The following is a 13,292-nucleotide window of genomic DNA, read 5'->3' as shown; positions in this document are numbered from 1 at the left end:
CCTCATGCCCTCAAGGTCCTTCCTGGAGAACAGACTTCAAATAAATTGTGTATTTCTCTTACCAGATGACCTGAAAGAAAGCAAGCCTTTTCCTCTCAATAGCTGAATCTAGTTTTAAGGGAAGTTAGAAGTTTTACAAGTTTATAAGCAACGTATAAACTGATTTTTAAAAAACCCCAGGCTCACAAAGATAATAAAAAAATGCATTTAATAGCATGTCAATATACAGCTTAAATGTATAGTAAGTCTTCCTGTAGTCAGTGCATTACAGGGATAGAGAAGAGAAATACCATTTGTGAATGCACAGTCAAATGCTAAGTGGAAGTGCTGATAAGTCTTGGTGCCCTTACACTATTAAAATCCCGTTTTATGAAACATAACTCCAGGTGCAGTGCTCTGTGCCAGTGTGGGGGGTCGTCTGGTCCAGTATGCAATCTACAGTTTTAAATTGAATTGTATACAAGTATTAACAAAAGAATAAAATTTATTATTCACAAAACTAAAGTGGTTCTCATAAAGCTTACAAGAAAGTACAGCCTAGAACGAATGAGTTGAAAAATTAGTTTTAAAAATAATAAAACTTACTGGACAGTTTTGGAAAATGATATTATAAAACAAAGAAAAACAATTGGCACAGTTTAACCACCTAATTTCTAAGTGCACTTTGTAATGGTCCTTGCAAGCTGCCACTTTTCCCAGGATAATGACAAAAAGCTTCAGTCAGGTGTCACTGGCTTATGGTGACGGGTTTTTTTTTTTTTTATTGCATTGCCAAGAGTGGATTTTAAGAAAAAACACTACAAAGGTTTCAAAAACCCTATTTATTCTCTATCATCAAAAATAGCAACAGGGGGACTTATACAACTTTTCTGTGAGTACCCACCAGTCTATTGTTTGTTTTTTTTTTTCTTAAAAAAAATAGAAGTTAGTTAAAGAAAAATGATTTGGTTTTTAAAAAATAATGTAAGGAAACACTTAATCAGATAGCCCAAGGAGTCATCAGAAAGATGTGTAGCAAGAAAGCTTCATGTTTTGGGCCCTCTCCGGCCTTTTGCACGTCTTTTTTTTTTTTTTTTTTTTACTAAACTAGAAAGAGAATGTACAGTACCAATATGTTCCCCAACCTGCTTGGATCAAATTGTTTTGTTTTGAAACCCATTATTGCTAAACCAGAGTGTTGACACTGAGAGCCCAGGAGTCCGCTCATAGAGGATAAAATTGAGAGGCCGCGTCCGAGGACTGGATCTCCACCTGGGCCATTTTGAACTGGGTACACTGCAGCCACTTGCGGAGGGCCGCCAGGCCGGCGCTGCTCGGGGCTGAGCCGGGCAGCGTCCTCAGGCTGTGGTGGTTCACGTTGTTCTGAATGGCCTGGAGGCGAAGCTGGAGTCCGGCCGATAAGTGCTGTTGAGGAAGGGCGAGATAGCAAGTTTATTTCTTTCCTTCCAGGGTCTGCCGTCTACCCCAGGGAGAGCCACCTGCTGGCAGAACTCTCTTGTGGCGCGAGGGCCGCCAGGCCTCAACAGGAAGGCCAGCCTCTCACGTTTGGTGGTGGGCAGGGTGGGGGACGCGGGCCAGCGACTGAGATTCTAAAGTCACTCTGGCCCAGGTCCATCCGAGTAACGCCATTTCCACCCCAACTCATTCGCTGCAAGGGGAACATACGCTGACGCGCTGGGTTAGGGGTGGACGCACGAACGCGTCCCCCCAGGAGCCGGTCGCCACTCGGGCCTGGGGTTTGGGCTCTGCAGCCAGCTCCCTGGGTCCAGATCCTAGCTCCCCTGTGGACAAGTCTAGGAACAAGGTTTTTCTGTCTGTGTTTGAATTTTTCTCATGGGCAGACTGGGGAGAGTAACACCTCATGGGGTTTTCTTTTAAGGGTGAGTTCATGGAGGGTTTAGGATAGAAGTTGGCACATAATAGTTGCTCGGTACATTTTAATCATGATTATAGTCTCTCTTTTCTCGTGGTAATGCACAAGAGGCTAGGTTGTAGGCTCTGTTGGCCTCGGATTTCCCTATAGCAGGGGGAGGGGCAATCTGGAAAAAGCAACTGTTTTTACAGGAAAAGCACAAGAGAAGGTTTTCAGCAGTGCAGGCACCCCCACCTGTGGCCACAAATGGCACCAACACCATGACCCCAGACTCAAAGCCGACCTTCACTGCTGACAGCTGCATTTCTCTCTTGGTGTCTGGGGACCTTGAGGTCAGCCCCCTTCTATTCACTAACATCCCTTCCCGACTCTGAGAAGAAATTCAGCAAGAAGGTTTCCACCTTCTCCCCTGTGCTCCTGGTGCCATAGACAGAGCCCAGTTTTGGGTGGGGCAAGTGGCTAGCTCTGCCATCATCATGTCAAGCCCCAGGAACCTTGAATAATCATGGAGTACATCTGGCCCAACAATGACGATGTGTCACTCAAGGTGGGGCCTAGCGATGGGAAAGACACGCGGATAGGGTCCTTCCCTTCCTGGCTGTGGAGCACCGGCCAAGTGATTCCTCTTTCTGATCCCGTGTTTCCTCATCGGTAGAACAAGGGGGCAGGACCCCTCCCTTCTGGCTCAGTTCTGTCATTCATTCAACGTTAGCTTTCCTTAATAAAATCCTTCCTGTCACAAAAAGTCTATTTTATTTTTCTTTAAAGTTTATTTATTTCATTTATTTGAAGTAATCTCTACACCCAACATGGGGCTTGAACTCACGACCCTAAGATTAAGTCGCATAATCTATCAACCGAGCCAGCCAGGCACCCCACAAAAAGTCTATTTTAGTGTCCAGGAAATAGCCTGAATACGCTTGGGCTCAGAGGCCATGCGTGTCCACAGAAGGTGGGATGGGCCTGTGTTCTAGTCATGAACCGAGCCTTGCTCGGACTCGGATCCCCCTCCACTCGCATCCTCATGGATAGCCTATAGTACAAGCGTGGCTCCTGCCATCGCCTCCGCCTGCATGCCCCATCCTCGGCCTACAGGGTCTCCCGCTGTATAAGGCCCCTGAGGCCAGGAGGAGGGTGATGTCACCTTTCTCCACAGCAAGTGGCACCTCAGGGAGCGCTGTTAATGTTATGACCGTCTCTGGAGGGAACTGAGCTTCTGGTCTACCCAGCGATGACTTACCTTGATATTTGACTGAATCATTGGCAACCACATAGGTATCAGCTGTGTGGAGAAACACAGAAGCCTTGTTATTCGCGTTCTCCATCCCCACCCCCATAAGCTTTGGCTACCACCTGGGAATGCTGGGCACACAGAACCCCTTTAACATCACAAAAGGGATGGGACCCTGCCAGAGTTATCCATTATCAGAAAAACATCTTTCTGAGGCCAAACCCTGCTGAGCTGGTAGCACTGGGAGGTTAATGAGTGGCCCCCATGAGTGCCCGGAACACACACTCTAGAGTAAATGACTGATTGTCTCTTGAAAGCTACCACACACGGGAAATGAAATGTGTATTTATTTAATTAAATCCTCACTTTCTTGAAATAGAATTTCCTCCACGGGGATCTCTAAAATGGAGTCCCCTGGGTAGGACGGCGACTCTATTTGCCCGTAGTTGTTAAGAATATCTCTCCAGGAAGTGGCCAAAATCCTCCAGTGATAGGAAAAAAGCACTCCCCGAGGTCGCCTGACAGTGATCTGGAAGGGGGGCCACAACAGGAGGGACTTGGGCCAGAGGTCTGAACAGCGCGGTGGCACGCAGGCAAGTGGAGGGTCCCAGCTCCGGCAGAGAGCGAGGTGCTCAAACTGCAGGCATGTGGGGGCCTCGCCCTTCCACTGCCCCTCTGTCCCACCTGAGCCCCTCTGCTGTGCCCTTCCTAGGAGGTCACAGGGTGTCTGGCCCAAGGGCCTCCGGCAGCAGCTCTCCTCTCCCTGCTCTGGTCTCTCAGCCATGGTTCAGCCCTCTGGACCAAAAGGCCTCATAAATCCAGAAGTCTGGGACAGAATAGTGTTTCCCAGAGTGTGTTCCACAGCTCTCTAGTTTGGTGGGTTTAAATGGGGGGTGGGGGGCGCTGGTCCAGTAAGTTCGGAAATGCTAGGTTCCTTATGAGGGCGCTGCTCAGATCTTTAACACAAGAATAAGCATCTTATCTCTCCGCTCTGTATTCCTTCCAACCCCCTCCTCCTGTTCAATAGAGGAGTACAGTTGTCATGGGCTCGATCGTACCCTCTCAAAATACACGGTAGTCCCTATCCACACTGCTTCAGAATGTGACCTTACTTGGAAGAGGGATCCATGCAGATGTAATTCGTTAAGATGAGGTCATTCGACGGTAGGGTGGGCCCCTCATCCAAGATGACCGATGCTCTTATAAAAAGGGGAAAATTTGGACACGGGTCCGCCCACAGGGAGAGCCCCACACAAAGATGAAGGCAGAGGTCTACAATCCCAAGAACGCCAAAGATTGCCAAAAACCCCCAGAAGTGAGGGGGGTGAAGGATGGAACAGATTCCCCATCACAGCCCTCACAAGGAACAACTCTGCCGACCCCTTAACCTCAGATTTCTGGCTTCCAGAACCGTGGGATAAGAAGTTTCTGTGTTTCAGCCACCCAGGCCCTGGTACTGGAACAGCGTATGGTATGCACCAGATGATATAATTGGACTAAAACTCAAAATATCAGAAAATGTAAAAAAAACAAATTTTTTTAATCAGAAAATTACATTTTCTCTCTGCTTCCTCCAACCACCAACCCTTTTAACAAACTGTGGGATTACAAAGGTCAGTGACAGAGAAAGCTACGCTCTCTGGCCATTAGTAGGACTGGCTCATGTAAACATTCTGATTGGGAAAAAATAAACTAGTCTAACCACTTCCTTTCCGATATCTAGACAATGACAAAAAACAAGCTCTAAGGGTCCTAATGTCTACAAACTTTTGTAACTTTTGTTGACTTCTTTGGTATTTAGGACACCCAAACTAACCTCCTGTTAAGATCCTGAGGGATCAAGCAGGGTAGGAGCCAAGAAGCACTGAGTACTCTGACCCTGGGTGGACACCTTTCCCAGAGCTATTCTTGGGGCTAACGGCCTGTATGAGGCAATCAAGGGAAAGAGTGAGGTTGGTTTGAGAAGGGTTTTTGCTATTAGCCCATTTATGAAACATGTGACCATATCATTCTAATATATACCCACAAAGGGCCTTCAGGGCTGTTATTTATGAATCTCATGACTAAAGTCTTCAAGTTAAATCTCATAATTATTGATAGCATTATATAATCCAACAGTCATCCTACTTCAGGAATGCTAATTTGACTTACTGAATAGCATTCATTTCAGTTCCCTTTTGCTAGTGGCTCCTACAAAGCTGTCAGTAAGAATTAGATGTAATGTATTCTGGGTTCTGTAATGTAATAATAATAAAGTTGGTTGGGGGTTTTTTCCCTCTCCAGAAATGATATCCAGAAAACTGAAGGACATTTAAAAAATAGGCTGTTTTTCACCAAAATAAAAGTGATACCTTTCTTCTTATCTTGGTTTATGCTACAGGATAAAGACTTTCTGCTCAGTTAGATTATATTCATTTCACTCCATGCTTGTTCCAGGCCTCGGTGTGAAATTTTCCCTTTCAGCAAAATGGAGTAACAAAGACCAGATTTACCCTCCTGCCTGGAACAACTAAAATTTCAGACAGAGTTTATGAAACAATGGTTTTCAGACCCTGGGCATCAGCAGGGCAGCACAGTGATCCCTGAGGGAGAGGAAACAAGGTAAGCCCTACAATTATCCTAACTCACTGCCTAGAAAGTTTGCAGGACCTGGGCAGAGCCTGACTGTTTTCCTGCGTTGAGGAAATGCAGCTGGGAGTCCAGGGAGGCGAAGGTGTGTAGTTTGTCAGGCAGAGTACTGGAGAGGAGGGTTGCACAGAAAGAGAGACAGAGAGACAGCGAGAGAGAACTCTAAAGATCTGTAAAGGGTCCCCCTTGAGTCATCAGCTACATAGTGACCAGGGCACTCATGTGAGAAAACTACCTGAGGCTGAAGAAAAAACAACCCAAAAAGATTAGAGTGGCGATCACACAGTGTCAGCAATGGTTTGTGTTCCCACAAATTAGAGTGGACAATTCTTTTTTTTTTTTTAATTTAAATTCTTTAACTAACAGAATATCAAGTAGGATACTCACAAAGCTATTATCTTAGTGCTGAAGAAACGTTAGCTCTAGATGAAATGCAGCTCTGATCACCTGACAAGGCTTAAAAGCAAGTCTCAAAAGGAAAAAACTACTCTAAATAATTTAACAATATCACAAAATACAGCTCAAAAAATATGAATATGAATATGAAAATATCCAGCACCCAAGAAAGTCAAATTCAAAATGTGAAGAATGTAATAAAAAATTAGCAGGCATACAAAGAAGCAAGAAAAGGCGAGTTATAATGAGAATAAAAATCAATCAACTGGAGGAGCGCCTGGATGGCTCAGTCAGTTAAGCATCCAACTCTTGATTTTGGCTCAGGTCATGATCTCAGTGTTGTGAGATCAAGCCCCACATTGGGCTCCGCACTGGGCATGGAGCCTACTTAAGATTCTCTCTCTTCTTCTGGCAGTCACCCACTTCTAAAAAGAAAAAAAAAGAAAAGGAAGAAAAGAGAAAAAGAAAAAGAAAAAAAAAATCAACCAACTGGAAGAGACTCCAAAATGATATAGATAACAGAATTAGTAGAGAAGGACATTAGAACAGTTATTGTAACTATGTTCCATATGGTCAAGAAGGTAGAGGAAATACTGAGATGTCGAGTAGAGGCATAGAAGGATATACTGGAGAAACAATAGTTGATACTTTTTCAAATATAAAGAAAACTATAAATCCACACATCCAAGAAGCTCAACAAATCCAAGCATAAGAAACATGAAGAAAACTACACCAAGGTGCTTCATCATCAAATTGCTTAGCAATGATGGTAAAGAGAAAATCTTAGAAGAAGCCAAAAAAAAAAAAAAAAAAAGAAAAGAAAAGAAAAAAGGACATATTACATACAGAAGAAAAAAAATAGAATAATAGAGATTTCTTGCTGGAAACAACTAGGCAGTTGGAGTAGAGGAGCAATATCTTTAAAGTACTGAAAAAAAATCTAACCTTTGAATCTAGAATTCAATACCCAGTGAAAATATCTTTCAAAAACGAAGGCAAAGTACATACTTTCTCATGTACAAAAGCAAAGGAATCAATCACCAGCAGACCTGTGTAAGATATAGTAAAGGCAATCCTTTGGGCTGAAGGAAGAAGTTTAGATCTATAAAAGGAGTGAAAAACACTGAAAATGGCAACTATAAATATGGCAATAATAGCATATATAAAAAAACACTGAAAAAACGTTAAGTCTCTTTAAGAGATAATTGACTATTTAAAGCAAAAATAGTAAGAATGTGTGGTTTGGTTTATAACATACACGGAAGGAAAATGGATGACAGCAAGGTTGGAAATGGATGGATACTATCATTCATTCTTATACTATACACGAATGTAATATTACTTGAAGGAGATGGTGATAATTTAAAAATGTACACCATAAACTCCAAATCAGCCACAAAAGACTAAAACATACAGCTAATAAGGTAACTAAAGAACACACTTCTACGTCTAAATAACTCGTGGGAAAAGAAGAAACTAAAAGGAAAATTAGTAAATATTTTGAATTGAATGGAAATGGAATATTTGGAAGAATGCAGCTAAAGGAAGAAATGCAGAGCACTAAACACTGACGGTAGTACAGAAGTTTCTCAAAAGAACAACCTTCCATCTTAAGGAACTAGAAAAAGAAGAGGAAACTATAGCCAAATTTAATCATTAAAAACTCAAGCCAACAGAAGGCAAATGGAAAAAAAAAAAAAAGGAATAAGAGACAAAGAACAGATGGGAAATACAGAAAACAAATTGCAAGATGACAGATTTAGGCCCAACAGTGGCACAAAACACATTAAATGAAGATAGTTTAAAGTCCCTCAACTAAAAGGAAGGGATTGTCAGACTGGATTTAAAAGAAATGTAACACCCAGCTACGTCTGCCTGTAAGAAATATACTGTAAGCATAAAGATGCAAATAGGTTAAAAAGCAAAAGGATAGAAAAAGATAGACCATCCTAACACTAGTCAAAGGAAAACCGGACTGCCTTTATTAATACCAAAGTACTGTTCACAGCACAGAAGATTACTGAGGGTGAAGACAGCCCCTGAAGAACGCATTTCATCAAAAAGACCTAATAATCTTAAACATTTATGCACCTAATAACAGAGATTCATAATACAAGAAGCAAAAACTGGAAAACCTGAAAAGATGAATAAATGAATACACAATTATAGAGATATTTCAATACTCCTTTCTCAATAATTGATAGACTAAGTATACAGACAGAAGGAAGGACATGGAAGACTTGGACAACACTACCAATAAGCTTGAACCAAGCAGCATAGGAAACTATACCCTACAACAGCAGAAGACACATTCTTTCCTGTGTATGTAGGGCATTTACCAACATAGACTATGTTCTGGGCCATAAAATAAGTCTCAATAAATTTAAAATGATTGAAATCATATACAGTATGCTCTCTGACCACAAACAGGAACTAAAAACCCATAACCAGAAAATCCCCAAATATGTGGAAACTAAATAATTTATTTCTAGATAACCAAAAATGAGTCAAAAAAGAAAGCAAAATGGAAGTTAGGAAGTATTCTGAACTGAATGTAAATGAGAACACAGCATATCAAATTGTGGGATATTGCTAAGCCAGTGCTTAGAGGGAAATTTATAATAGACAAGAGCGAGTTAAAGCTAAAGGAATCAGAAGAAAGAATATAATAAACAGAAATCAAATCAATGAAAACAACTCAAAAGCTGGTTATTATTTTTTAATCAAAACTCACTAAAATCGATATGCCTTTATACGGACCGACCAGGAAAAAAGTCACAAGTCACCAATGTCAGGAATTAAAGAGGTGACATAACTACTGATCTTACAGCTATTAAAAGTATATTATGAGGGGAGCCTGGGTGGCACAGCGGTTGAGCGTCTGCCTTCGCCTCAGGGCGTGATCCCGGCGTTATGGGATCGAGCCCCTCATCAGGCTCCTCCACTATGAGCCTGCTTCTTCCTCTCCCACTCCCCCTGCTTGTGTTCCCTCTCTCGCCGGCTGTCTCTCTCTCTGTCAAATAAATAAATAAAATATTTTTTTAAAAAAGTATATTATAAGCAGCTTCATGCCAATAAAATTGACTACTTTGATGAAACAAATTCTTTGAAAGACATACACCACCCCAAAGATCACACAAGAATAAACAGATAAATAGCCCTACTTCTATTAAAGAAATTGAATATGTAATTAAAAATCCTTCTGCAAAGAAAGTTTTAAGCCCAGGCAGTTCCACTCATGAATTCTATCAAATATTTATGGGAAGAATAACACCAAATATATACAAATTTTTCAAGAAACAGAAAAGGAAGGCCTTACAACGAGGCAATCTTTACCCTGATACCAAAACCAAAAATAGTTATCACAAGAAAAGAAAATTACAGTCCAACATCCCTCATAAACATCAATGCAAAAAATTATTTTAAAATGTTAGCAAATAGAATTCAGCAAGATATAAAAAGGATAGATAATATACATCGCAACCAAGTATGGTTTGTCCTGAGAATACAAGATTGGTTTAACATGCAAAAATCAGCGAAGCCTGGGTGGCTCAGTCAGTTAAGCATCTGCCTTTGGTCCAGGTCATGATCCCGGGGTTCCGGGATCGAGCCCCACATTGGGCTCCCTGCCTGGCAGGGAGACTGCTTCTCCCTCTCCTCCCTGCTCGTGCTGTCTCTCACTATTCTCTATCTCTCAAATAAATAATAAGTAAAAAATCTTTTTGAAAAAACATGCAAAAATCAATCCATAAAATTTATCTTGTTAACAGTCAAGAAAGAATAGTCAAATAACCGTCTCAATAAATGTAAGAAAAGTATTTGAAAAGTCCCACATTTATTCCTGACAAAAATTTGTAGCCGACCAGGAATAGAAGGGAACCTTGCTCTGTTTGACAAAGAGTACCTATGAGAAAATTGACAGCTAACGTTTAATGAGGAAAGATGGATGCTTTCTTCCTAAGATCAGGAACAAGGCAAGGTTTCCCACTCTCAACGACTTCTATTCAACTTGTTTAACTAGAGGTTCTAGCCAGAACAATGCAACAAGACAAAGAAATAAAAGGTATAAAGACTGGAAAGGAAGAAATAGAACTGCCTTTATTTGCACATGACATAACTGCCTATACAGAAAAGCTGATGACATCTACAGAAAAGCTATACACTAATAAATGAGTTTAAGAGTTCGCGGGGTAGGGGCGCCTGGGTGGCACAGCGGTTAAGCGTCTGCCTTCGGCTCAGGGCGTGATCCCGGCGTTATGGGATCGAGCCCCACATCAGGCTCCTCTGCTAGGAGCCTGCTTCTTCCTCTCCCACTCCCCCTGCTTGTGTTCCCTCTCTCGCTGACTGTCTCTATCTCTGTCAAATAAATAAATAAAATCTTTAAAAAAAAAAAAGAGTTCGCGGGGTAAAACAGCAATATAAAATCAGCTGTATTTCTAAATACTAGCAATGAACAATCACAAATTTAGATATAAAAAAAACCACACCACTTAAAATACCCTAAAACTATGATATACGTAGGGATGAATTTGACAAAAATATGCTAGTCCTGTACATAGAAAACTACAAAATATTGCTGGGAAAAAAGTTAACAAAAGCATTTAAAAAATATACTGTGTTCATGGATTGGAAGATTCGATACTGTTAAGATCTCAATTCTCCTTGGATTAGGCAAAGATTTCTTAAAAATACAATAAAGCATGATCCATAAAAGAAAAATTTGATAAATGGTACATCATCAAAATTAAGACTTTCTGCTCTTCATAAGACACTGTTAAGATAATGAAGACAACCATAGAGAAAATCTTCACAAATTCCATATCTGATAAAGGACTTATGCCTTAAAATTCAATTACAAGGAAAAAAAATCCATCCCAACTAAAGAAATGGACAAATAATTTTAATAGACACTTCACCAAGCAGATACGTGGATGGCAAATAAGCACATGACAAGATGTTTAATGTCACCTGTCAACAGGGACATGCAGTTTAAAACCATGAAGAGGGGGCGTCTGGGTGGCTCAGTCGTTAAGCGTCTGCCTTTGGCCCAGGGCGTGGTCCCAGGCCCCGCATTGGGCTCCCTGCTCCGCTGGGAGCCTGCTTCTTCCTCTCCCACTCCCTGCTTGTGTTCCCTCACACTGCCTGTGTCTCTCTCTGTCAAATAAATAAATAAAATCTTAAAAAAAAAACAAACCATGATGAGATATCAGTACACAATCTGTAGGGTGATTAAAATGAAAGACTGACTATACAAAGTGTTGAAAAGATGTGTAGCAACTGAAATGCTCACTCACTGCTGCTGTGAACGTCACAGGGCACAATCACTTTAGAAAACAGTTTGTCAATTGCTTGAAAAGTTATACACACATCATGTGGCCTGGCCAGTCTGCTCCTCGGCATTCATCCAACATACATGAAAGCATATCCATCTACAGAAACACTTGGACATGAATATTCATAGCAGCTTTATTTGTACTAGCCCCAAATTGAAAACAGCCATGTGTCCATTAACTGATGAATGGATAAAGAAAATGTGATATAGCTACACAATGGAACACTATCAAGAAAAAGAAATGGTCTATTGGTACATGCAACCAAATGGATTAATTTCAATAGAATTGTGAATGAGAGAAGGTGAGGAAAAAAGCTTGAGTATTATATAAATCCATTTATATAAAATCCTAGAAAATGCAAACTAGCTAATAGTGACACAAAACAGACCAGTAGTTGCCTGGGGATGGGGAGGTAGGATACAGGAGTAGTGGCAGAGAGACGAGAAAGGATGTGGGAAAATTCAGGGGTGCAAGGGATATGTTCATTATCTTGATTATGGTGACGTTTTCATGGGTATAATGTATGTGAAGACTTATCAAATTATACATTTAAATATATATAGTTTACTATATCTAAATTATACTTTAATATAGCTACAAAAAATAAAATCATGTATGGTCGTCCGAGTGTCAGTCATAGAGTTTCTCTCATGGTGTTGACTTTTGCTATTAACTATCGAGCTCTGTCTAACCCATTTGAACCAGCTACCTCGCAGTGTTCTGACGACTGTCAAGTTTTCCCTAAAAATGGGTTGCTTTTCTTCAGCATCGTGTGAGTTAATTTGACAAGTGAATTTTATCGAAGAACAGGTTCAACCGAGGAGCGAAACAACAAGTTATAAGGTCCCAGACGGATGCGCTCTGTGTGGTGGGGGCTGGTGATGGTGGCAGAGACAATAGAATATACACGTGACAGGTAAACAGCAGGTGGAACTGGTAGAGGAAGGGCAAAGAATCAGTGAGATGAAGAGGTGGAAGGATAGGAAGGAAAGGAAAAAGAGGGGAAGTGGATAGTGAGTGAGAAGATAGTAAGAAGCCATGTTGTTTTTTAGTCTAATTTTGTATTACGTTAGTATGTCTGATGTCCTTGGGCAGATGACAAATACTTAAATTACTTTTGTACACTAAACAGTGATTTAGAATAGTAATATTAGAAACAAAATTAATTTACCTTAGAGAAAAATACTAGCCAACAAGTTCAACAATGAAAGACTATTTTCCTTGGTTTTCTGGATATCTTGCAAGGTGGGACACCACCAACCAACTTATATAAGGTCCTTTTCAGATCAACGTTGCCCAGTAATATTTTCATTATTGGTCTTAACGTGCCATCATGGTCCAACATCTCTAACCCAGCTAGAGTCCGTCACAGTCGGGCAAGAGCAAAAATAACATGATAACCATATGGAGAAGGGTTGTTACGTGAGCCTGAACCCTCCAGCCCCCAACTCTGAAAGTCAAAACCAAATCAGTTTTATTTTCCTCTTCGAAGGCACATTCAAAGTAAATTCACATTTGTTTTTAGCAGCAAGAAACGGTCTATAAAAATCATAAGGTTTTCCTACCTTGACAAAAATTGTTGAATTGCATTCTTGCAATGCCTCCATTAAACTAATCACATGGAGACACACCATTTCTACCATCTGAAACAACAAATGGGAAAATCAATTCCAGTGATACAGAAACCTTGAAAGCTAGTCTACACCCACAGAGGACCCATGTCTGGGCCCATGAGGCTTTTGGGCACAATGACCAAAGGGGACCACAAGGAGTGGTGCTTATTCACCTCTAGAACTTCAACTAGAAACAGACTAAAAAGTTCCAGAGCCTT

The 13,292-nt window shown here is 41.0% G+C and overlaps 1 protein-coding gene across 1 annotated transcript in view; it reads right to left on the bottom strand.

The window, feature by feature from the left end:
* Nucleotides 1-221: 221 nt before the first annotated feature.
* UNC79 (unc-79 homolog, NALCN channel complex subunit) overlaps nt 222-13,292 on the bottom strand; it is a 203,516-nt gene continuing 190,445 nt past the window's right edge. Inside the window, 3 exon segments of the mRNA XM_034643061.1 lie at nt 222-1,404; nt 3,114-3,155; nt 13,027-13,104. Coding sequence (XP_034498952.1) covers nt 1,204-1,404; nt 3,114-3,155; nt 13,027-13,104 — 321 coding nt within the window. The 3' untranslated portion in view covers nt 222-1,203.

This window comes from Ailuropoda melanoleuca, chromosome 14 (genome assembly GCF_002007445.2).
Source record: "Ailuropoda melanoleuca isolate Jingjing chromosome 14, ASM200744v2, whole genome shotgun sequence".
Lineage (NCBI taxonomy): Eukaryota > Metazoa > Chordata > Mammalia > Carnivora > Ursidae > Ailuropoda > Ailuropoda melanoleuca.
Note: the sequence above shows the minus strand (reverse complement) of the source record. Positions and strands in the feature narration are given on the sequence as shown.